The sequence below is a fragment of the Salvia splendens genome, chromosome 5, assembly GCF_004379255.2.
Source record: "Salvia splendens isolate huo1 chromosome 5, SspV2, whole genome shotgun sequence".
Classification (NCBI taxonomy): Eukaryota; Viridiplantae; Streptophyta; class Magnoliopsida; order Lamiales; family Lamiaceae; genus Salvia; species Salvia splendens.
In genome coordinates this window covers 16,185,724-16,212,597 of record NC_056036.1, presented here as the reverse complement: position 1 = coordinate 16,212,597, position 26,874 = coordinate 16,185,724, and the positions used below count along the sequence as shown (strand labels likewise).

At 35.9% G+C, this 26,874-nt stretch overlaps 3 protein-coding genes across 5 annotated transcripts; 2 read left to right on the top strand and 1 right to left on the bottom strand.

The window, feature by feature from the left end:
* The first annotated feature begins 2,771 nt into the window (after positions 1 to 2,771).
* On the top strand, positions 2,772 to 6,934 carry LOC121803028 (OVARIAN TUMOR DOMAIN-containing deubiquitinating enzyme 2-like). Its single transcript, XM_042202734.1, has 9 exons — positions 2,772 to 3,020; positions 3,333 to 3,405; positions 3,519 to 3,564; positions 4,195 to 4,303; positions 5,551 to 5,642; positions 5,722 to 5,784; positions 6,173 to 6,291; positions 6,535 to 6,610; positions 6,690 to 6,934. The coding sequence occupies exons 2-9, from the start codon at positions 3,341 to 3,343 to the stop codon at positions 6,744 to 6,746; spliced, it is 627 nt and encodes a 208-aa protein (XP_042058668.1). The 5' UTR covers positions 2,772 to 3,020; positions 3,333 to 3,340; the 3' UTR covers positions 6,747 to 6,934.
* Positions 6,935 to 7,519: 585 nt separating this feature from the next.
* LOC121805217 (BTB/POZ domain-containing protein At2g24240-like) lies at positions 7,520 to 9,579 on the bottom strand. Its single transcript, XM_042205013.1, has one exon. It carries the CDS (start codon positions 9,090 to 9,092, stop codon positions 7,761 to 7,763), a length of 1,332 nt encoding a protein of 443 aa, XP_042060947.1. The 5' UTR covers positions 9,093 to 9,579; the 3' UTR covers positions 7,520 to 7,760.
* An 11,764-nt stretch (positions 9,580 to 21,343) lies between these two features.
* On the top strand, positions 21,344 to 25,129 carry LOC121802320 (reticulon-like protein B21). Of its 3 annotated transcripts, XM_042201957.1 has the most exons (9): positions 21,344 to 22,226; positions 22,307 to 22,351; positions 22,451 to 22,553; positions 22,622 to 22,696; positions 22,769 to 22,910; positions 22,982 to 23,051; positions 23,416 to 23,481; positions 24,103 to 24,225; positions 24,908 to 25,129. In XM_042201957.1, exons 1-9 carry the CDS (start codon positions 21,473 to 21,475, stop codon positions 25,072 to 25,074), a joined length of 1,545 nt encoding a protein of 514 aa, XP_042057891.1. In that variant the 5' UTR covers positions 21,344 to 21,472; the 3' UTR covers positions 25,075 to 25,129. The 3 variants fall into 3 exon arrangements, with proteins under 3 accessions (XP_042057891.1, XP_042057893.1, XP_042057892.1); XM_042201959.1 differs by lacking the exon at positions 22,622 to 22,696; XM_042201958.1 differs by lacking the exon at positions 23,416 to 23,481.
* The last annotated feature ends 1,745 nt before the right edge of the window (positions 25,130 to 26,874 follow it).

The window sequence follows — 26,874 nt, the reverse complement described above, 5'->3', positions numbered from 1 at the left end:
AACCCTAACCCTGTATTTTTATCGGGTTATTCGGGCCGGCCCACGGGTTCGGGTTACATTGACATCCCTAATTGTAATGGAAGTTTATCTCATCTTATAGATGAAATAATATATAGTAACAATGACATCCAACCGACATATAAACATGGTTTAAAAAACGAGAATTACAAGCTCTAAACATCATTTCATTAAAATAGTGGTAATCTAAACATCCTTTCGGTGCTTTTAGGATCGGCGATATTACTTCTTCACTGTCGTTCTCTGATACACTACGTGACATCCAACCAATTGAAGTGAAAATTTTGCCAGATTTTGTCAATTTTAAGTCAATCGTTGTACGAAATCTTACTAACCTTTTCCGTCATGCCTCGCCGATCCAGAAGCTCGAGTGTCGACCGTTGTTGAAGTAGGCTTTTGGTTCACCCTCCTTGTCGATTTCAGAATCGTAAATTAGGATGCGGGTTTTTGTGGAGTAGCCGATTTGTGTGGAGGTAGGGGTTTTCTTGATTTTGTGGAAGAAGAAGAAGATTTGAGGGAAAGTGGAAGAGTTTAGCGTGTGGAGTAATGACTCCCAATTAATCCACACGTAAAAAACGGAACGACGGTTCCTAATTTTTTTGATTCCTAATTTACCCCTCACATGACACAAATCCGTCTTATTATGACCCAACAAAAACGAGGAGTCATTCCAGATCGTGGCCATTAATCTCCAAATCTAATGGTCCATATATGGTCTGTATTTCTATACTTAGGGATTTCTTTTGGTAGATGAAAACATGTGACCAATTGAGATTTTTTAGCCTAATTGAGAATTGAGATGCATTATCATCCACTCATTTTTATTAAATGAGTGGTCCAGAATTTGCTACATGGAAAATATTTTTAGATTAATTAATTATGAAAAGGCATAATGGTAATTTCATGGTATATTTTATTCAATAAATACTTTTTTTAATTTTAATTTTTTTAAATTTTATTTCAATTTTTTTTGGTCAACTACATATACAATTCATATCAACTACACACATATAATGTCAACTACATATACAATTCATGTCAACTACACACATATAATGTCAACTATGTGTACAATCCATGTCAACTACATATATACAATTCATGTCAACTACGCACATATAATGTCAACCACATATACAATTCATGTCAACTATACACATATAATGTCAACTATAAGTTGTTGACATTTGATGTGCAAGCTATTGACATTTGATGTGCAGGCTATTAACGATAATACCCCCGAGTTGACATAATCTACTTGCAGTTGACATTTCGAAAATGTTGTGGATGAGTGGCTGAAAATGCATCTCAATTCTCAATTAAGCTAAAAAATCTCAACCTAACAGGACCATATATATATATATATATATCAATTTATTTACAATTTATATCACTATGCCCTACCATTAAACACTAATAATAATGTGAGTCTCACTATCCACTAACACTACTTTAATTATCATTCACATTTTGTCTCTTACTTTACTAATTATGCATTAATTTTTGTGTTGTCCCAAAAGCTCATGTTTTTATAGGACAGGAGGAGTATTGAACTAATAAAAAAGCAATAAAATTTGTTTGTTTCAAAATTTGATTAAATACTGATAAAAAAACATAATAAAAAGACTCATACGAGAACTTGAAGACCATGTATTCGGATTCCTTTATAAGTTATCTATGCAATTAAGGATGGTGTTTATTTATGCTCACCTGCATTTGATCACGTGTTGGAGAAATTGACATTCAGAATAAGCCAATCACATCTAGACTACAGTCATATTATTATATTGCCCCTACAGACGGATAGTGGACTCTATACTAATACTACCCTTGGACTATTTATCTATTTTGCTCCTAATTCAAAGGAAAGAGATAGAAATTAGACTTGCATTGTACCTCAACTTTGACTTTAATCCTTGCCGTGTCTTCCCCCTCTTCTTGGACGTCAGTCAACACATGATCCTCGATATCATTATATTAGTATGATGTTGAACACTCAGGTCCGTATCAGTAAACTACGATTTCCATCATAAAAAACCGTCAAGATATAATTGTTTTAAATTTGAACTTTAGTTACCTAACCATAATTTCCTTTAAAAAACGATCGACATAATTGTTTCAAATTTGATATTTTAGGTACTCCTAATTACAATTTTCTTTAAATCAAAGTGGAAATATAAAATGGATAATTATTTGAATTACGAGTTTGATCAAATTTAATAATAGTATACTTTATATATCCCATGAAAATATATTTTTTTTCATTTTGATTTATCTCACACAACTACTCAATTTTTTTTGATGAACTTTGTTTTCCACTAGCAATAATTCAATTATATTTTTTTTCTATTTATTTTATTTTAACTAATTTTACATTAAAACTTATCTCATTTCTAAAATTCTTATTTTTATAGAAAAAAGAGAGTATTAAATTATGAAATTTTGATTACTTCACATGTATATAAAATGAAGACTTTTAATGATACCTTAAAACAAGGTCACTTTATGAGATTTAGGGAAAAGAAAAAAAGTAAAATAAAACGATGTTGTTGACTTGTTGTGAACATAATTAAAAGATAGTTTTATACACGTATGAAATAATCGAAAATTGAAACTTCTTAATATATAGATAGTGGCTGACGTAACACGTTTGTTTATTAATTGCTTTATATTTTGGTAAATATATTTTTTAATTTTTATTCAAAATATAGTACAATAAATGGTTAGAAAATCATTTGAGCTGAATTAAAAATCTGAGCAAGAAATCAATCTTTAGCTGCACAGATAATTGAAAATATTCTTCCCCTTTTCCGGTATCATTAATTGGATACTCCAAAAACCGTTGCATAACGATGGCTGTCATTCCATTATAAAACAAAACCGTTGCATTATTCATCATTCTTGGCAGAGTTGCCCTTCACCTTTATATGCTTTTGCAGACTCCACGCAACATTCGATTCCAACGCAACCAGCTCGCCCCCATCTTCTGCAAAATCTATTAGGTGCCCATTTTGTCAATTCATTTTTTTTCCTGAGTTTATCTTGATCAATTGGAGCTTAATTGTTAGTTCTTATGATTTCTTTTTCTGTTAATTTGTACTGTTCTTTATGAGTTATAGGATTAAGAACTTATGGGTTGGGAATCGATGGTTTCTTGATTTTCTCTTTTTGAATCCTTTTCAAATTTTCCGGTTAATTTACTTCATTTAGCACGTATCGTTATCGGTGGCAAAAATTTGTCATTTCCAAGTTTATCTTGTATGCTTTGTACCTAAAATTGAATTGAGGATTGATTTAGAGATTTTTCGTTTCAGGCTTTAAAATGGAAGGCATCGTTGTTAGGAGAGTTATCGCTTCTGATAATAGTTGCCTCTTCAATGCAGTAGGGTAAGCTGGAGTTCTAATGACTTGTATTTGATAGCATGATTTGATTTGGTTTGGTTTTATGGCGGTCACATGCTTTTATATGGAATAACTGAGTTTTGGAATTCATATTGCAGTTATGTCATGGATCACGACAGAAACAAGGCTCCCGAGCTGAGACAGGTCGCGGATTAGATTATATTATATGTTTGCAAATATAGGATTTCTAAACTATGTCACCCTTTCTGCTTTTTAGGAAGGGAAATTTAGATTCTGAAACCTGTTACCTTATTTTCGATTTTTTCCCCTTTGTATGATGCACGTATCCATAGTCGAATGCGCTAGTTCTAGTTGCCATTTAACAAGTGGGATGGGATTTTAGAGGAAATCAAATTATATCATGACTTTCACATGGCCGGATACTTTTGGAAGGATTGCATAATGAAATTCATGCTCCTAAATCAATCCTCTTTATAGTTAAACACATTGTAAAATAGGCAACCAATAATACTTTTGTTTTACAAAATTGTTACAATCTTTTTCAGAATCACGATCTCTAAATCTTGATTGTATAATGACACTATTAACTTAATTAACTATGGTAAGAGAGCGACATTGGTGTGGCTAACTTAACTTATTGTATTGAAATTATACTCTGTGTACTTACTTGAACTGGCTATTGTTGACTTCTAAACTATACATTGCATCACAACACATGTAATGAACATTGAGTATGAACAATGTTAATTCTTTGGTTCTTTTTGGTTTCTTTCTTTCTTTCTTTATGACAATTGTGATTATGAAATGGTGAAGGTTATAGCAGCGACAGTTTCCAGTGATCCAGAGAAGTATTCCGAAGCATTTCTCGGAAAGACTAATGAAGAATACTGTGCCTGGATTTTAAACCCGGAAAAGTGGGGAGGTTAGTTGGTGCTTTGAGGATTCTTAATTGGGTCTCTGTGTCACATGATTCACATCTGAATTGCACAGAATTTTATACTATGGGTTATGTATTGTATTGGGTTCACAATCCATATGTTTCCCTACGTAGGAAGTGTGTGCCATGTGTTAGTATTTTGTATGTTGCCTATACAATCAACTCTGGTAGGTTTTCTGTTGTCTTGCATTGCTGTCATGCTCTTTTATAGCCTGTTGGATGTTTCTGTTAATTATTGATGGTCTGCGTATGACATGCACCATGTTGGTTTTAAGTTGTTGAACTGGCTTTCTGCTATTAGCTGAGTCATACATTTTTTTTCTTCTTGGGATAAATGTTCAGTCAATCCATGGTTTCCTTGTCTCTCCACAGGGCAATATATACATATAAATCAAGAACCGATCCTTATGAAACTGTCAGACGGCATTTAATGAGTTTGGGCCAGCTTTTACATTATTGATTCCGTGACCATTAAAACTAGGAATAAGGAATTGTGACAATTCTTGGTAGTTGTGGTTGGCCAAAAGATGCCATTTGTAGTTTAGCTGCTGGAATTTCGGACATTTAAAATGATTCAGTTAAGTCTAACTATGTGAATCTCCCAATGAAGAGCTGCACATGATTTTAAGAGCGTAACTACTTTTTCTTAATTCCTTATTACCTATCACTGTCAGATGTCTTTCATTGATTTTTGCTTTGTCGGAGTCTTATCATTATCTTATAAATCTATAAATCAAACACATGGTAAATATTAATACTCAAAGAAGCTTTGACAGAATAGCTATATGGGGTTAGGGGAGGTCTTGAGACATTGCTGAGACGGTGTTTTATCTCTTTAATTGTGACGTAGCTCCTGATGTAACCTCTTCATGCCCCTTATATTTCGTACAGTATGATTTATGTCTTTATGCTTATTTATGTATTGTATGATAGCCTTATCTATTGCTAGTTACGCCGTATTGATGCCTTTTTGTTGATCAATCAGTCAAGAGTGGGGACACTTGTTTGTTTGAAATTGTTGCTCGAAGTATGTAGAAACTTTTCTTGCCCCTATCTGATATACAGTGTTTATATAACAAACTATTAATAACATACCTTCTTTAGACACACACAAATGCCTTGTATCTTAATGATAAGATGTGTGACCAGCGATCAGTATTCCTCACTCGCAAAGAAAAACTTAAAGCAGTGGAGTACGTTCATCAAGGTCTGATATTTTTCTTGGTTAATAGGTGCTATTGAGCTTGCAATATTGGCTGATTATTATGGACGAGAGATAGCGGCTTATGATATACAAACCACTAGATGTGATTTGTATGGGCAAGTAAGTGCTGGCAGCTAGGATCTTTTGAAATATGTCCTGGGTGGGATTCTTAACCATTCATTCATTTGAATTGTTGCAGGGAAAGAACTTTGGGGAAAGAGCAATGCTTATATACGATGGCCTCCATTATGATGCTCTAGCCGTATGGTTTTATCTCTCTACCATTTTTCCTAAAGATATGTGTGCATTCATGAGTATGCGTTTAGGCCTTTAAATGTGTACTAAGTACTAATTAAATTATTAAAGAGTTTTTAGCTCTAGCTGATTTGTGTTTTCAAGGTGCAATTCTTGTCCAGTCTCACTTATTTTGAGTTATACATTTGATTAAGTAGAGCTTCCTTTTCTGTTGTAGTAAAGTATACAGGTCACTCGGAGCTTTCTCGAATGAGTTATTTGGTCTAAGTTAACTTAATGAAAGCACTTAATGCCTAAATGGGGGGCATCTTGTGATGTTGAGATTTGTCTCGAGAATCTGGTTTTCTACAAATATTTATGCGTAATTTTGAATTGAGAGATGTATATTTTAACAGATGTCGCCCTCAGATGGAGCTCCGGAGGAATTTGATCAGACAATATTCGCAGTGCAGAGTGACCGAAGTGTGGGTGTAATTGAGAGACTCGCCCTTAATCTTGTACAAGACCAGCAGAGGTGAGAAAAAATATCCGAAATAGCAACAGCATTTTTCTCGTTTACTTTTCTCGTCTGTTGATTCTATGCCCTTCTCTCCACCGCTATCATCATGTTTACTTTTTATGTTAGGTTGAAAGTGTTTTTTTCACATGAGAGGGGTTAATTGGATAATTAGTAGTATGATATTTATTTCTTCATTTTGGCCAAGGTTGCAACCAATTCTAAATGTTTATATCCTTTTATGTTTTTGGTAAAATGGAGGAAGAGGAGCTATACAGATACTGCAAACTTCACTCTGCGATGTGGTGTGTGCCAAATTGGAGTTGTGGGGCAGAAGGTATGAATATATGATCTTGGTTTCTTCGTTTCTCGAATTGTAGACGACACAGCACAGGGCTTGACTTTCGATGTTGCAGGAGGCGGCCGAGCATGCCCAAGCGACGGGACACGTCAACTTCCAGGAATTCAAATGAGGCCTTCATTCTCTCGAATTTGTTGTTGTAACACTTTGGAAAAAATCCCTATCAAACAAATAAATGGTATGGTATGGTATGTTGTTAATTCATATTGAAGAAACTCGTTTAATTATTTCCATAATTGTGTTACTGTTACCCCTACTACCATACAATTTGTTTAATTACAGCATATCGGGTTCTATTAATTCTGTATTAGGGTGTTTCTTATTCACAATTTGCATTTTGATTTAATTAAGGTGGATGTGCTGAGTGTGAATCATTACATATTTTCTACTCTTACCAAAAAAAGAATAAGAAAAGGTAGATGAGCAGTTTGCTTGGTGGGAGATGGAAATAGTGGTTGGAATAAGAATTATTTTTCATTCTCTTGTATTGTTTGGTGATTTTTGTTTTAAGTTTCCAGAAACGAATACAGTCTTGTAGATGCGTCAACCATGAGATGAGATGTCCCTCTGCTCACACTCAGAAATTTGATAAGTATTAACTCTTTTTACACTTAATTTTATGTTGAAAGTCAAAACAACTAAAAAGTAATTGAGACTAAAGCAAAAACACACCAAATCATTGGACCTAACTGCTCACATGTGTGGGAGGTGTTTTATTCCACAAAATATTACAGTATCCAATATAAGGAATCATCTTTACTAAAGTAAAAGATAAAAAATTAAAGTAAAAGAAAAAAAGATTGCTGTTGCTGAACCAACCCTCTTTGTTCAAAAGAAGCTTGGCCTCACTTTTGATGGTCCCATAGAAACAATCAGAATAATCTATAGAGAAATACTAATAGATAGAATTGGTCCCATTTAAATATCAACAATATCATCTACCAAGACCTAAATTAACTGTTGCATGTGTAAACTCAAACATCATTCAGTAGCATCAAAGACAATCCAATCATATACTCCCATATATGGTTTGTTAGATCTGTACACTCATTTTTCCCTTCTATAACCAACTGATATATGAAAAACTAAAATCTAAACCAAGATAAAACTAAGTCAAATTCATGAATCACATAAATGGAGGAGGCCTAGTCTCCCACACATCAAACACATTCTCCTCACTATGCAATGCAAAGAGCCTATCCCCACCAATGGAGAAGTCACAGATGGAGCCACCGTAACCGTTCCTCAGCCGTGAAGTGAGCACCCAATCGGGCCCACAGAAGACGGATATGGTGTCGTTCATAGACGAGAACAGCTGCCCCTGGTGCAGGGCCAGCTTAGGGTAGCACGGCTCATCCGGCATCTTCCCCTTCATGAGCCGGCTCCTCGATCTCCACCTCATCGCACCCCCGGATCTCCTCAAGTCCATGAACCCTAGATCCTCATACTCATTCACCACACATATAGAGCCACACTCCTCCATAGCTATGGCGTCCCTCACCCTACGCTCGTCCCCCACGGGCGCCCCTGCATCCGACCACGCCCACACCATCCTCTCCTTGTCCCTAAAGTCCAACAAACTAATGTAGCAATTGTCCTTCCTAGGAAACAGGGTAGCCACCATCAAGCAGTTGGCGCCGTGCAGCCATTGCAGCTTGTCGGCCTCGCCCAAGGACCACCCCGGTGGCTCGTAGAAGAAGTCGACTTGCTTCCCGGTCACCTGATCCCAGACACCAACACCATACTCATTGCTCCTACCTCTGCAACTAGCAAACAGCCTATAATCAGAATAATTCAAGCTCAATGCTCCACCAGTGAAGCTCTTCACTTGATCATCATGAGTGACGTGGAATCTGTATTTCAATTCACTAGTAGAGGCATTGAACAATCCCATCCCACCATCATCCCTCCCTAGCCTCTCGCAGGCGCTCAAAACAATGCTGTTGGAGTCCACCCAAACGGCATCGTTTACCCTCTGGTAGTCGAGGTTCATTGGCGGGTGCTCCTCCATAGCCCAGTCGTAGACATGGACCATGCTTCCGTGGGCGACGCAGCACCCGCCATCCGGCCCGGCCCGGATTGCGGTTCCGTCGCCTGGAGCCCGGCCCGGGATGGAGCGGGAGAGGCGGAGGGTGTTGCCGTCGAATGGGCCCCATTTGGCGGCGCGGAGGTGGTCGGAGAGGCCGTAGAAGAGGGCCTCGCGGTGGAGGAGGCGCTCCGGGATGTTTGGGGGGATGTAGAGCTCCCCTGTCCGGAGGAGGTCGAGGAGGACGGCGAAGCAGTCCGGATTCCGGTCGATGAAGTGCTCGTCGGCGGCGGCGGTGGGGTCCATATCCCAATTCTCATCAAACATGGCGCCGAAGAGGGAATTCCGCCCCGCGATTGCCAGCGTCGTCGCCGTCGTCTCGAAGCGCCTGCCGCCTACGTTGAACTTCACTCTGTCCTTCTGAACTCCCATCGAATCAAATGGAAGACTGTAGAAACGATTTTGTGATGAAAAATCGATAATTTTTTAATCAAAGGGGGAAGGGAATACGAATTCAAAAATTTGAAAACTCGTTTTATCACGAGAGATCTTTAATTGAATATCGAATTGATTCTGGTAAATAACGATCGCGCAGAAACAGTTGGAGGAAAGCGCGTACTGGCATCAATCAGAGATGACGAGGCGTTGGAAATCAAACATTTACTATTATATCCGATTATTTTAGGAAAACGCAATCAAAACATGATTGAAACTCAATCAGTTCCATCGCATTAACTGAGGAAGAAGGTAAAAAACGACCAGAAAATGAAAGATCTCGGGAAATCTGGGGATATGAGGTAAAAGATCTGGAGAGAAATGAGAATTTCAATTGATTTTGAGGAACTGGAAAAGAGAGAATTGAGGTGTAGAATTATGGGATTCGAACAAAAATAGTTTTTATAAAAATCAAATGATCTGAAAATGGAGGAGCACTAGTTTCTTCTTCTTTAGTTTGTGGCCGTTGGATCTTTGAGGACTGAATCAACGGTGTAGGGGACTAAGGGGTTACTTGAGTTTTGGTTAAGTCAATCAAGTCAGCTCTTATACAATTAGGTCGTTTATCATAAATACTTTACGCTTTAGGAAAATAAATTATTAGTACGATTTAGTTATATGAGTGCAATGTATTTTTCTTTATATAATAATGTACTATCTGCCATTTTTTTCAATTAAGTCTGTAGAATTTAATGCTACTATAATATAGATTGAAGTATACTTGAAGTTAGGGGTTTGAGCTGACTGGGTTGCCATTTAACGTAATATTTTGGAAATCTTTTAAATTTCTATTTCTACATTTATAGTAATACTAACTTTTTATCTTTTTATATCTTATAACTCTGTTCAGCAAAATTGTGTGTTTCCAAATCATTAACGTGTGATACACATATGTGTTTTGGCGAATTGGACCGTTCATGGAAAAATTGATGTAGCAAGACCCTTAATAAATTTTTGTATTAATCTTTTTTGTGGTGATTTGAATTAGTGTGTATTGTCACAAAACAGTACTCCCTTTACATTAATTAGCACAATGTCATCCTGTTGATTTTCACACTTGTATGAATAAATTGTCATATAAGTGATTTATAAATAGTGAATTATAGTACTCCCTATGGAAAAAGAAAAGTGTCATTCAATTTATTAGGTGTGACACAAACCTCTTAATTAATTTGTTAACATGATGGCACATCACATCTCCATGTTAAGAAGCCTTTCTATAAATGCTCAACTAAATAAACAAAAATAAAATTGTCAACTCTAATGCTGAGTAACCATCCTAGATATTATATGGAGTACTATATATTCAATCATTATTATTAATAATATTATCTAGAGTTTTAAAAGATCTACGTACATATCTACTACGTGCATTTTGTACATCATCCATAACATAGGTATTGAATCTTATACTCCATATACGTACCATCATATTTCAATGTATTTTATTTTACTACTGTGTCACATGGAATGTGATATTCCAACTCTTCTTAACCGCTAAAAATAGTAGTCATGGAAAATGGTTTAATTAATGATAGTTCCGACACATAATTAACAGATTGAGTTGGATGTATTAAGTGTGAGAGGTGACACCATAAAATAGAAATGATTAAACTTAAACTTGATGAAATCATCATAACCTAACTAACAAAAGCCTTATGTCTAAAGCTATTCTATAATCCAAGATGATAATGATGATATACCAAACACAATTTGGTTTGATGTCCCAAAGAACTACTACTAATTTTAATTACTAATATACCAAATACAAAATGTGTAATATTTCCAGCAATAGATGTTGTACTTGTGAGGAATTCTTGTATTAATCTAATGAGTGCAGCGGAAATTGCATACAAGAATAATAGATCTAAATTCATAATTATATTGCAAGTTGAGCATGTAAAACACAACGAAACTAAATCTTACTAATTGTGTTGTTTTCTTCTACGATTGAATCCTGCAAGTTGAATCCACTACTATCGAGGTCCACGTGCAATCCAATCCGATGCAGGAACTATCCCGGTACAATTTCTCCGTAGAAAAATGTTAGGAATTATCTCTACAAAGCTTTACATATTTTCTCTCTACTGTTACGCCATTTGTCATTTCCCACAATGGAGAATAAATAACCATTAAATAGATGAAGAGTCACTAGGGCTCCATGATTGTTGGACTTATGGACTAATATAATCGTAGCCCAACTATAATTACGTAATCCATATTAATCTAATTTAGCCCATTTCCTTTCAATCTCCCACTTGGACTAGCATTAAATATAATACGCAGTTCCAACTTTGTACCCTTGAGCGGATCAAAATACACATATAGTGTGACCCTTTAGGTCCTCATTATCGACGACGATCTAATCGAAGTCTGCACAAAACTCCTAGATTGCGTTGGCAGCGTAGCTTGATATATGAAGGACGTTTATGTGAATTCTGTAAACAAGTCTTTACACTAAGTTTATAGTAATATCCTTTCATTCACGAACCACCCGATTGAGCCTAAGATTTGTTATGTGTCATCCAAATAGCTCAATCACTTTATCTCATCTTTATTAAATGACTCATTCGATCATATTCAATTACTTTAATCGAATATATCTTTGCATTGTCCAATAACTTAGTGATCAAGTAATATAGAGAATTTGAGTGTTCTCTTGAAATTCTAATCGAGGAATGAATCTCATTCTTGGCTCAACTACCATTTTCATTTATCTTATGATATACCCAACACAGGTTCGTGTCTCAATCCTCCTTTGGGAGGAAAAGCGTTGGTCCAGATCAAAGCACATTACTCAACAAACAAAATGTGTAATGACCTCAGATCCGAGGACTATTACATACTTCATGCACTAATAAACTGTAGACACTTAACAAAACAGTTTAATAGTATGGTATACCAATACTCTCCAAAGTATACCATGTGTCCATCACGAGTATCTGATATCTCATAGTTGTGAGAACAACTACATTCTCGAAGAATGTGATGCAAACCCCATGCTAACCTATAACATATCATCAATATCCCATTCTTGATGATCATTGGTTAGGACTATTTTAGAATTATACTATATCATTAATGTCTCACACCATTAACGACAGTCATAATTCAAGGGAACACATATTTAGAATAAAGACAACCATTTAAAACAATTATTCCAATAAGTGCACAAAAACCATAGAAAATAAAATTTTCATAGAATGAGATCAAGTAATATTTTCTCAACACAAAATGTTTCTAAGACATATAAAACTTTAACTCCCACTGATTCAAAGCCATCTACCAACATGCTTAACACCTAAGTTCTCAAAGTGTTAGTTGTGTTTTGCTATACATAGTGGTTTGGTGAAAGGATCAGCTAAATTATCATCAGTGGGTACTCTTTCTAATTTTATGTCGCCTCTTTCAATTATTTCTCTGATCAGATGATATATTCTGGGAACATACTTGTTTCTGTTCGTAGCTCTGGGTTCTTTTGCTTGCGCAACAGCACCAGTGTTGTCACAGTACAAAGGTATTGCACTGCTGGTACTCGACATGACATCCAATTCTTTAACGAACTCTAACAAAGCAACAGCTTCTTTGACAGCTTCAGATGCAGCAATATACTCGGCTTCGGTGGTGGAATTGGCAGTTGTACCTTGTTTGGAACTATTCCAATTCACTGCTCCACCATTGAGGATAAAAATATATCTAGACTGGGACTTATAATCGTCATGGTCCGTTTGGAAACTAGCATCAGTATACCCAGTCACCGATAACTCTGGTTGTCCACCATAGACTAAGAAATATTCTTTAGTCCTTCTAATGTACTTAAGAATAGTTTTAAGAGTTTTCCAATGTTCCTCACCGGGATTTTGCAGAAATCTATCTGTCATGCTAAGCGCATAGGCCACATCTGGCCTAGTGGATATCATGGCATACATAATAGATCCTATGACCGAAGCATATGAGATCCTTTTCATGTTGTCTCTTTCTTTGTCATTAGAAGGACAATCCTTCTTTGATAATACAAGGCTATGTCCCATAGGAAAAAAACCTTTCTTGGAGTTCTCCGTTGAGAAGCGCCTTAGCAACTTGTCTATGTAAGTGGATTGTGATAATCCTAACATCCTATTTGGTCTATCTCGATAGATCTTAATTCCAAGGATATAGGAAGCATCACCCAGATCCTTCATCATAAAGGAACTAGACAACCACTCTTTCACGGATTGCATCATGGAACGATCGCTTTCCATAATCAAGATGTCATCAACATATATGATAAGGTATACGACGTTTCCATTCTCACGTTTACTATAAACACATGGATCCTCTTTGCTTCTGACAAAACCAAACGATTTGATTGTTCTGTCAAAACAAATATTACAACTCCTTGAAGCTTGCTTAAGTCCATAAATGGACTTCTTTAGCTTGCAAACTGCATTCGGCCTTTCTTTCGATACAAAACCTTCATGTTGTGTCATATAGACATCGCCTTCTAATTCTCCATTGAGAAATGCGATTTTGACATCTATTTGCCAAATGTCAAAATTGTAGTATGCAACAATTGCAAGTAATATCCTAATGGACTTGATCTTAGAAACTGGCGAAAAGGTTTCATTATAGTTAATGCCTTCGCGCTGACTATAACCCTTTGCCACTAACCTAGCCTTGTAGGTTTGTACTTTGCCATCTGCATCTCTCTTCTTTTTGAAGATCCATTTGCAGCCTATGGGGTAAACTCCATCTGGCAAGTCATCTAGTTCCCAGACTAAGTTGAAGTACATCGAGTCCATTTCGGATATCAAGACTTCTAGTAATTTCTCTCGGTCGGTGTCTGACACAGCCTCAGTATAGGTCTTAGGCCCATCGTCATCTAAATCAACTTCATCATCTTGGTTCTCAACCATTAGATTCAGTCTCTCAGGTGGACAATGAATCCTTCTAGGCCTATTGAGTTGGTTTTGTTCTGGATCAGGCTGTTCATTATGTATGTGAGAAGGTTTAGGAATATCACTATGATCTTCTTGAGGTGGAGGAGTGCAACTATTGCATCATCTTGTCTTTGATGCATCTCATTGTCTTGAGGTGGTCCTTCGAGAGTCTCTCTAAGGTCCTCTCTAAGAGTAATTTCCCCTCCCAATAGATCATCAAAAACTCCCACTAAGTTATTGTCGAATCCAGTGGATAATACCTCATCCGCATTGTTATCTTGTGGTTCTTAAATTTCTTCAAGATCTATTATATTTTGACCTTGTTCCTTATAGACATAACTGTCTTCAAGGAACGTCACATTCCTTGATGTTATCACCTTGTGATTTTCAGGACAGTAGAAATCATATCCTTTAGTTTCTTTAGGATATCCCACAAAATAACATTTCTCACTTTTAGTTTCCAATTTATCGGTCATCATTTTCTTAACAAAAGCTAGACAACCCCAGGTCCGGATATGGTTAAGACTTGCTTTCTTGCCACACCATACTCATATGGTGTTTTCTCGACTGATTTCGAAGGAACCTTATTTAGAATGTAAATAGCCGTTAGTAAGGCATGACCCCATAGGAATAAAGGGAGACTGGCGAAGCTCATCATGGATCGAACCATATCTAATAATATTCGATTTCTCCTTTCAGATACTTCATTCATTTGAGGTGTACCAGGAGGTGTCCAATCTGACTGGATTCCATGTGACTTCAAGTAATCAAGAAATTCTCAGCTCAAGTATTCTCCTCCTCGATCGGATCGAAGAGTCTTGATACTTTTCCCAAGTTGTTTCTCAACTTCACACTTAAACTCTTTAAATTTCTCGAAGGCCTCGAATTTATATTTCATAAGATACACATATCCATACCTTGATAAATCATCAGTAAAAGTTATGAAGTACGAATAACCACCTCTTGCTTGAGTTGGAAACGGTCCACACACATCTATCTGAATCAACTCTAGCAAATCCTTAGCATGCACCCCTTTCCCAGAAAATGGTTTACTTGTCATTTTTCCTTTGAGACAGAATTCACAAGATCCATATGATTCTAAATCAAATGAAGTGAGATAGTCTAACTTTCTCAATCTTGTTATTCTTTTCTCATTAATATGACCAAGTTTGCAATGCCAAAGATAAGTTGCATTATTCGTATTACATAGCTTAGGTCTTTTGTTTTGCACATTGAAAATATTTCGTTTGTATTCAAGCATATATAATCCATTTTCAAGAGTGACATTTCCATAAAACAATACATTCAAAGAAAATGAGCATATGTTGTTTGCAAAATGGAAGGAAAAACCTTCAATGTCTAACATCGGAATGGAAATAATATTCTTAGAAATAACTGGAACGAAATAATAATTGAACAATTCTAGTCTATGTCCTGAAGGAAGATCCAATCTGTAAATCCCCACGCATTCGGCAACAACTCTTGCTCCATTCCCAACACGCAAATCAACTTCCCCAGGCCTCACTTTCCTGCAGTCACTTAGACCCTGCACATTATTACAAATGTGTGAGCCACAAGCTGTATATAATACCCAAGATTGTGAATTATTCATAGACATATTTATCTCAATGACAAACATACCTGAGCTCCCACTTTCTGCACCTAGTGCCTTGAACTTTGGGCAGTCTCTCTTCCAGTGTCCCTTCTCATGACAGAAAAGACACTCATCCTTTGATAATTTTGACTTCTTCTTAGCCCCTCCACTCTTAGGCTTTAGAACAACATCCTTAGATGCTTTCTTCTTATGTTGCTGCTTATTCTTCCATTTCGAAGACTTCCCAGAAGAGCTCACCATGAGCACAGATTTTACCTTAGCAGTGGAGGACTCATAAGTCTTAAGCATGTTGTGCAATCCTAGCAGCTCAACCTTCATGTTGTTCATGTTGAAATTCACAATGAAATTCTCAAAACTACTAGGAAGAGACTACAGAATTAGGTTTGTTGAGACATTTGCGGGGAGCACCGTTCCAATCGATGCTAACCTCTCAATTAAACCAATCATTTTCAGCACATGCTCAGAAACCTTGCCTCCATCATGAAGCTTGCACTTGAAGAGATCGCGAAGTATCTCACACTCCATAGTTTGAGCTTGTGAAGCATACAAACTCTCCAAGTGCTTAAGAATTTCATATGGAAACATGTGTTCATGTTGTCTTTGGAGTTCCAAACTCATAGATGACATCATGACACACTGAGCATCAGATGCATTATCAATGTGTTTCTGATGAGCTTCAACGTCAAACGTACCAAACTCAGAAGATTCCTTATTGGGGATGACACTGATTGGTTTGTCTAGGACATAATCAATTTTGTCATGCCTTAGCACCAAGCCCAAACAACGGAGCCAATCCGTGAAATTTGACCCAGTCAACTTGTGTGTTTCCATCAAACACTTGTGAGTCAAGTTTGACATTTTATCTAAACAGAAAAATACAATGAAAAGCAAATTAGAAAAGAATACAAAGATCACATTCGTATCACTAACCAAATAAGGGTTTATTGTATTGATTAGCTCCCGCTAATTTTAACATATATTATGTCCCCCAAACATAAAATATGAATTTATATCAAATATAAATTTTAGTGGTCCAAGATCCAAGTCCATATTATTGCAGCCCCTACTTTGGCTGATCATTACAATAATATTACAAGGTAGGCCTCCAAGCAAATTGTAATAACTATTTTGCAATTCTTGGTTTATTAATCCAATAAATATGCATCCATAAACTATTTAGGTCGTTTTGGCTTCACTAAACAATTTAAGCAAGTCAACTCCATCACACGATGCCAACCATGCATCTATGAATGAGCCTAGGCCTTTTGGATTTAGAGTAAACGCTTTGGCGTAAAACTCGTGGTCGAAAAGGCTAGAAATATCAAACAATTATGATGGATGATGCGTTTGTTTAAAAAACAAGACTTATATTTTATGGGGAAAAAGTGGCATACTAGTTATATGAATATAATATCCAATATTAAATTTCAAACAATTACTGGGCACCGCCTACCCAGACATAGTATAATACGGACTATACATTTTGGGCGCCGCCTACACAAACATAGTATAACACGGACTACACATACTGGGCGTCGCCTACCCAGACAATAAAACGGTCTCTAACTATTATAGTTAAAATAAATAAGCATAAATCAAATAGCAGGCTTATCACAAAGGATATCAAATAATGTTCAACAAATAAAATCAAATTTTATTCTCTAATTAAATGTGAATTTAATAGATTATATTAATTCAAAATTAATATAGAAATAAATTTATCAATCTAATTAATAAATAAATAACTGAAACTATCGTTCAGTAGTCTAACTAATGAATTATTTCATGTAACTGGAACTATCCCGATACAATTGCTCCGTAGAAGAATGCTAGGAATTCTCTCTACAAAGCTTTACGTATTTTCTCTCTACTGTTACGTTATTTGTCATTTCTCATAATGGAGAATAAATAACCATTAAATAGATGAAGAGTCACTAGGGCTCCATAATTGTTGAACTTATGGACTAATATAATTATAGCCTAACTATAATTACTTAATCCATATTAATCTAATTCTAGCCCATTTTCTTATATCTTTCAAACAGATTTCAAGATTTCAGATAGTATAAAGCTAAAGGAAAAACTTTACTGTCTGCAACATAAATCAAAGGGTTCTAGAGTATTCACCGATGGCAACAACTTTGTTGAATTTAATAATGCTAATGGCATCATAATTTTGTTACATAATCTAATCTGCGTTCCACTAAATTTAAGCGTTCCACTAAATTTAAATTTCAAGCTGGTGTAGTGGGAGCAGATCCCAACTTAGGTAACCCCACAAAAAAATTGAATATATAAAACAAGTTGTACAAAATTGACTTCGGCCGGCGATTTGCACAACAAATGAGATAACTAATACCAGAAACCAAGGTGTTTAATTAATAATCAATAATGATTTAACATTTGTTGCACTACACAAACTACTAGGTCCACAAACTCTGCTTAAAGATTGATGTTTGAATGAAAAAAAAATAAAAATATCACTATAAAAATATCACTAATAGTATATCACGATAAAATTTAATTTCTAGCACAAATGAATCATAGTCAACCCTTCTATAAGGCCATCCACAATGGGGCGTACGATAGCGCGCCCGATGCATCGGGTGCTATCGTCCGCCACTGTGGCACCGCGGACGACGGACGATGGACGTCCGCGCCCGACGCTTAGTCAGCAGACGAAGCGCGGACGATAGGTCATCGTCCGCGTCATCGTCCACCCACTGTGGGTGACAAGGACGATAGCACGGACGTTGCAACGCGTTTTAGTTTTTTTTTTTTTAATTCGAAAATTTTGTTATATATATACCCCAGCTTCACTTTTCATTTGTAACTTTTCGATCAACTTTTAAACTCTCAAATTACGCTATAAAATGGATTCCGGTGGATACTCAAGTCCTAGTAGCCCGATGTTTGGAGATGGCGCACGGTGGTCGGGTACACAACCTGGCGAATATCGGTCGTTCGAATTTTTTTTAAAATCAATGAATTTTTTGCCGTTCTTTTAGTTAATCGTTGTGTTTTTTAATAAGTTTGCATTTATATATTTGAAAATATTTAAATTAAATAACAAAACAATAGTAAAATGCTTAGAGCGCCCCACTGCAGGTGGAAGGGAATGAGGATAAAATGTTGATGTGGCGGTGCATAGGGCGGGCTTTAGGCGCGCCTTAGAGCGCCCCAATATGGATGACCTAAAAGAAAGAGTCAGGTTCCCAAGTATATTATTCCAGTTTTCTCTTTTGGCTGACACCCACAAAGAAAAAAAGAGAAATTAATAGCAGGAGTATAAGCTAATAGAAATTAATAGTGCTGCTAACTACTCTATCACAAAATGATTTAGATAGTCATATGTGTTGTAGTCTGGTTTGCTTTATATATCTTCCCTATCCAGTAAAAGTAATATGCAGTTATCTGCAAGCCAATTTTTTGTAATCTTATTTTGTCTTAGAGCATCATTATCCTCAGCTGTGAACTAGACCTCAAGTTTTCTTTATGTTATTGTTCTAATTTTCTGGCCAGGTTACAACTCCTAAACTCTATAGGCTCATCCAAACCTCAAATATTAAATTGCACTATTCACAATTACAAAGTATTTTACTCGTAAAATAGAAAGCGTTGATCAATTAAAACACGGAAAATTCATTGTTCATTCGAAAATAAAAGATTACAAATCCTAGAACTAAAAAATTACAAATCCTATAAAATAAAAATTTGTACAAATCCTAGAAAATAAAAATTACAAGTCCTAAAAAATTACAAGTACAAGTGAAAAAATGGTGGGAAAATGTTGAACAAATGGTATATAAATAGGAAAAATTTTGAAAAAAATCCATTAGGAGTTCGGGTCCGGCCCGAACAACCCATAACCCTAGGCCGGACCCCGACCAGGCCCATCCCGGGAGACTCAAACTCCAGGCCGAACCGTAACCAGGCCCGACCTTAGGCCGCAGGATAGTCCCCAGGTGCGGCCCAGCCCCAGCCCCATCCCCTCCCTCCTCCAACGTGCAGGCCGCGGGTCGGGATCCAGGTGCGGTCCGACCCACCTGCGTTAATGATGCTCTTAGAAGCTTTACTTTTTCTCTTCAACGTAGGCATGTTTCAAAGATTTTGCTAGCACCAGTGTTGTCAAAGATCATAATGAGAGATCTCTAAAAAGAGAAGAAGATTATCGATGAGACACATACAATCATTCACCCATACATAAAACACACTATACGATAAGAGATCTTAAGACACATACAACCATTCACCCATACATAAAACACACTATACGGTAAAAGATCTTAAGCGGATAATTTGTTGTTGGGTCAAAGTCGAAGGTGAGTGATGTAGGTGTTGCACTAGGTGCGGAGGCAAAATTGTCATGGAATTCACCCATACAACCATTCACTCATACTCTGACGGTGGGGTCGGCTTCCGCACCACAACCTTCACCTAACACTATTTAATACACCAAATGTGATTTAAATTGTGTAGGCTTACACCTTATAATATTTTTTAAATGTGATTTAAATTGTACTACATACTTACACTTATAACTGTTTTAATAAAATAATCGAAGAAAAAATGTTAAGATTAAACTCGCACGAGCTGAACATATGTTTTGACTAATGTTCTATAGGACTACTTTAATTAATAATCAAACAAAATGTCAATTTTGAAGCTCAATAGTTATTTAAATCGAGTCAAAAAAAACGTCAGCAATTGGGTTCGAATTAATCCCATAGCGGCCTTATTATACACATAAATAAGTAGAAAAAATGTTTAGCCTTCTTGACTTGGGCCGACAGTAATAAAATGGCCCACAGACACAATTAAGAACAAGCGTCACAATATTAATAATTATTGTTATTGTTATTTCACATATGGACTATGTGGAAATAGCTTATTCTGTAAGTTTAGAAATTAGAGTCACGATCTGGAAAATAAACGGTAATATTTCTTCCGTATCATTGTAGGAATCCTGATTGTCTATTTTAGTCGGTCTCCCTTTAAAATTTTAATTTTATTTTTTTAATAAATAATAATAGTCTTATATTCTATTAACTTTATTTTCACATTTGTTTATAAAACTAATATTACTCCTATATAAAAATATGACTCACTTTTCACTATTTTTTTCCACTAACTATCCTTTATATTTTTCAAAAATGCTCTTAGATTCTATATATATATATATATTAAAAGAATTAATTAGTAAAATATTTATTTGATCAAATTCTTATAATTCAACCAACTAAGAGTTACTGGTGCAAAAATCTTATATTACGTACATCTTTACAAATTTTATTTTATCGACAAATTTTTTTTACTTGTTACTATTAGTATTATTATAGCCTCGTAAAACGAAGAGTGGCAAATGAATATTAAATTTAAAAAGACATTCTATTTCATTCTGAATTTCACCCCACCACTATATATAGTCATAATTTTATTTTATAAAGAGAGACGGTGTCAAAAATTAAAATAAGGTTCGACAACAGCCTTTTTAATGAATCTATCTCTAAATATATACAAAACTCGACCAAAAAAGAAATAAATGTGATTATTTAATGAATTACTGAATATCCCAAGAGTAAATGAATAAGAATGTACGACAAGAAGAAAATCATTAAAATCGTGTAGCAGTAGTGTATTGTCGTCAATAAAATTGATTTAAAATCACCATTTCTTTGCCGAAAGGGAAAACACAACCGGGAATAATATTTCATCGCTACAGCAGCTGAAATTTCTTGAGCTTGAACCTACAATCCCGTTCATGACATATCTGGTTCAACAACATGACTAGTAAAGAATCAATGGATTTAGGTGGCGGCGGAAGAAGAAGAAGAAGAGGCAGCGCCCCGAAAGCAGGCTCTGTTTGGGAGAGCAGAATGAAAATCGATCAAGTCAAAGGCGGCATCAAAGTTTTCAATGAGAATTCTGCACGAAGCACTCAAATTGCTTCTGCTGATGATGCTGTTACTGAGATTGAGATTTGCAGAGATGCGATTCCCAAACAGAGCCCTAACGGTGTGAGCGGGAAGAGGAAAACTTGGAAATCCGAGAGTAACGATGGGAGTCCAGTTAAGATTGCGGGTCTGAGATCTGAATCGAGCGGGAATTCGGATGAGCAGATCAACGAATTGAGCGAAGCGGTGAAGAAAAGCCCCGTTTCGATCAGGAAATCGAGTTTGAGGAAGGCGAAATCCGACTCTGTTGAGGTGAAACCAAGAGCATCTGTTGATGGTGATGATGACAGAGAGAGGAAGCCGAGATCTGATGAGGATTGTGAGGAGATCAAGGCTGCTATTACGCCTCAAATCGATGGTGGAGATGAGCCAGATTTCGATGAAGATAAGGAAATTGAAGTTGAAAATGTAGAAAAGATTGTCGTTGGTGATCACAAGCACAAGAAAATTGTGATTGAGGAGAAGAAATCGGTTCTAAGAAATAAAAAATCAGTGCCTAATTCATCATCAATTGCCAAAAAGCAGCCTCCTCCTGATGCAAATCATGCCCCATTTGATCCAACCCCAGCAAAGATCAATACTAGTAATCTCATCTCCCTCTCTATATGTATGTACACATGTATGTAAATTTGTGTGTGATTTCTCTTTGCTTCCCATTTCAAGATTCAGAAAATTTTCCAAGAAGCAGCAGCAAACTACAAAGTTTTGGTGAGTTCATCAATGCCAGTTGTTATTATGTATGTGTGTATATTTATTTTGTTTACAGTTAATGATTTTAGCCCATTTTTATTGGCTGGTTGAAATCAGTCCACCTAGTAATGTGGAGAGACGTATCAAAATCTGCATTTGTTTTTGGGGTTGGAACATTTGCTATCATATCATCTTCATACACAAAGGAGCTAAACATCAGGTTTAATTTGGATTTAATCAATTATTTTCTGATTAGGATATGAAAAACTGACACAGAATTTTATTCAGCTTCATCTCTGTGCTATCCTACTTGGGACTTGTGTACTTAGCTGCAATTTTCCTTTTCAGATCCCTTATTAGTAGGTAATTAGTAAAATATTTGACCTTAATTATTACTATTAGCAATATATGTGAAAAAAATGAAAAATGTGGCAGAGGATCAGAGAATGGAAATGAAGATTGTGTTATTGGTGAAGAAGAAGCAGTTTGGGTGATTAAAATGCTTCTGCCATTTATAAATGAGTTTCTTCTCAAATTGAGAGCCCTTTTCTCAGGCGACCCTTCCACCACGATGAAGGTAGTCTGTGTCTGTGAAATGAAATGAAATGAAATTCAGTCGAAAAATGACAAGCTGTGTCTCCTCTGCAGTTGGCAGTGCTGCTGTTCATTTTGGCAAGGTGTGGAAGCTCCATTACTGTGTGGACAACGGCCAAATTAGGTCAGTTTTTATTTTGAAATATTCTTTAATTTCTTTATTTCCTTCCTTTCGTGTTTTAGTGGTAGTAATTTATACCATCTCTGATGAATAAAGAGCTTAGGTATCATTATTTTGAGATCACATGTAAAGTGATGTTGACATGTTTCTTTATAGCTTATCAAGGCAATATCAACAGCCCATTATCATTATGCATACTTTTGTGAGATCTATGATAGATTAGGTTATTATGATTGAGAGGATTCAAACTAGTACAATTAATTTTTTTATGAATAATTGATACTACTAGTAGAAATTGTGACTCCATTCTAATTTTATTATTAAAGATAAATGGGCATTGAATTATTAATTTGATTAATTTTGATAGGCTTTATTGGAGTATTTACGGTGCCTAAAATATGCTCAGCGTACTCCTCTCAGATTACTGCATACGGTAAAACACATTATCTCTGAATTATATGTAATTATTATAACTACATATTCCCCTCATAATTTTTGGGAATTACTCTCTCCGTCCCACAATAAGACTCTTGTTTTCCCATTTTGTTATGTCCCATAATAAGAGTCTTATTTTACTTTTACCATAAATGGTAAGTAGGCTCCATATTCCACTAACTTATTCCACTCATATTTTTTTGTAAAAATAATATATATATAAGTTGGATCCATATTCTACTAATTTATTTAACCCACTTTTATTTACATTTCTTAAAACTCGTGCCATAACTAAATAGGACTCCTATTCAGAATGGAGGGTGTATAATCTATGCCTTACATTAAAGGTAGAGATACACACGAATATATTCTCTTTGCTTTTTAGGATTGAGGTACATGAAAAGAGAGAGTTTTTGGCCGGACCACATTGAAATTGTTTCTAGGTTTTAAACTTTTTGTAATTATGTACTACTATAGAATAACAAATAATTAAAGGAGTTAAAAAATGAAGGTGTGTGTGGTGAGTGGGACCACTGGGTTATGATTAATTTGGTTAATCCACATTGAAGAAACCAAATTAGTGGAAGAATTTAGTGTGTAAATATGATTGAACTTGAAGGTACATTTTGGATAAAACGATTTGGAGATGCATGGGCATCATGTTCTCACAAGAAAGCAGTTGGGTTTGCCGTCTTCGCTCTTGTGTGGAACTTATCCTCCCTCGTCGCCCGAATTTGGGCAGGTACTTATTCATTCCATTTTTTTATTCTATTCATCTCTCTCATTTCAATAGCTTCAAGATCTGTGTCTCTGGTTGTTAACAAATAAGTAACTCCCTCCTTCTCTTCTTAATACACACGTTTATTTTCAACATGAAAATTAACGAATAGATGGATAATGATGTAATAAACGAATAGAAAATAAGGTATGGAAAAATAAAAAAGAGAAATGATTATACTAATGCAGAACGGAGTATTAATGTATACTGTAGTAATAGACTATAGTCCACAAATTAATCACATACATTCGCTCAAAAGCCTAAGATCAAAAAGTTTTTTTGAACAAATGTACAAGATTAACTTTGGATTTTAGTCTTTTTATAGGAGACCAGAGTAATTTAGTTGAGTCTTGAGACCTTATTTGTCCAAAAATAGAAGAGAATCATTAATTTTACGTACTAATAATATAAGAGATAGAGATTATAAAATAAGTGGACCAATAAGATATGGTAACTAGTGTGAACAAAAATTATGCTTGATTGCTTATTACTATTATTATGTACGCCATTAAGATATGGTAAATAGTGTAAACAAGAATCATGCTTGACTGCTTATTATTATGTACACCATTAAATTTATCTATTTTGTGCAGTTAATCATATAAAATGAAATATTAATCACTTCATCTTCTGATTTGGTATCCAGTATTCATGTTGTTTGTGGCGTTCAAGCACTATCAGCAGTCGTTGATCGAAGAGGGGTGTGCCCAAGACGAAGCCATCAACTGTCAAGATTCTTCTTGCCAAGGGTCGACCCAAGTAAATCATAGAACAACAATACAAAATACAGAGAAACTAAAAAAAGTGTATTGACATTATTTGAGTAATTTTTTACATTATTTGAGTAATTTTTTACTTTCAGAATAAATTATAGGCGTTTCGTTTCAATTGATTTATTTTCCTATTTAAACACTTCATTAATTTTCTAGAATAAAAATAAAATTACATAGAAATTAAGTGAAATACAGATAAATATCACCCGTTTCATCTTGTAAGTAATTTCGGATTTCAATCTCCACCTTAATTTACAAAAAATATAGATAATTATACTCCATCCGTTCCAAGGTAATTAAATCGTTTCTTTTTTGCACTCGTTTCAAAGAAATGATAATAAATAGTTTTTTTTATTAAAAAAAGGCTTAAACCACCAACGGCGGTGAGCAAAAATGTTTCAACCCTACCAAAAACGGACAACAAGAACACCAAACAAGAACAAACAACAAGCCAAAAAATAAAGACACAAAAGAAACGAACGACAAAGCCACGACCAACACACCTCCCGCAAATAAAGAAAGCAACACCACTGCCAAATATCCCAACCGTAAGCAAAAGAGGCGAGATGAAGTTCACCTTTGTAACATTTGGCAAGTGGTATTGATTGTTAAATACCTTCCAGATCATCTTCTAGCTTTGACCACCTCATCACACATTTCTCCTAGTAGGAAAGGAAAGTTCGGGCACCACCCTTTAATCCATGAGCCGAGTCTCCGCAAAATGAGTTTTCTTTCAACATCCCAATTTGGTTCAAAATTTTGGAAAACCACTTTGTTTCTAATCCACCATATGGACCACGAAATCACATAGAAAAGGGATGTCCATATCTTCTTATCAAACTTGTAGAAATGTGCATCCATCCAAGTGAGAAAGCACAAGATCGGGTCTTCGGGCAAGCTGAAGGCGAGATTCCATTGGTTATAGCAAAAATACCACAGGCTGCTAGAGTACTTACACCCAAACATGATGTCATTGATAGTCTCTCGCTCCTCTTTGCAAAAAACGCATGGATCGTCTACAATTCCGGGAACTTTGAATCTGAAAAGTCTGTCTCTGGTGTTGAGTTTTCCTTGTAGGACAAACCAAATCAAAAGTTGGACACGATGTGGGGCAATCTTATTCCATGCTAGTCTTCCATTACAAGATTGGCTATCATCTCTCCCATGAAGCGATTAACCTGCGCAAGAAAACCAGAGACAGAGAAAGCATTTGAAATATCAAAAGTCCAAACTCTTACATCCCTCACACTTAGAGGTGGTAAAATGGGTAGCGGGTAATGGGTAATTTCCATTTCGATCCACTACCCACCGGGTATCGGGACGGGATCGGGTAGTGTGTTTTAAAGATTTGCGGATATGGGTATACCCGCTACCCGCATGGGTATACCCGTTAATCCCGATAATACCCGATATTATTAGTATTAGCCATAAACTAAACTCTCTACCCGGCCCGTTAATTCCGATAATACCTGATATTATTAGTGTTAGCCATATACCATCTTTTAATACTTTATAGAATCTAAGAGTTCTAAGAGTTCTATTGAAACATGTTTATATTGCAACGAACATACAATTGAAAACTCACCAGAACTAGCTATAGAGTGTCCCCTCACTTTTATTCTCAATCTATTCAAAGCTTACCATCGATATTAATACATTAAATTAGGGAACATTGTCAGATATTATAGGTTTTCAAATATTCTATTAGGGTTTCGGGTCGGGTACGGGATACCCAACACGGGTATCGGGTAATCTCGATATGTTGCGGGGCGGGTATTGGGACAACAAATTTGGTTAAAATCAGGTATGGGTACCCGACTTGTCGGGTGCGGATACCCAC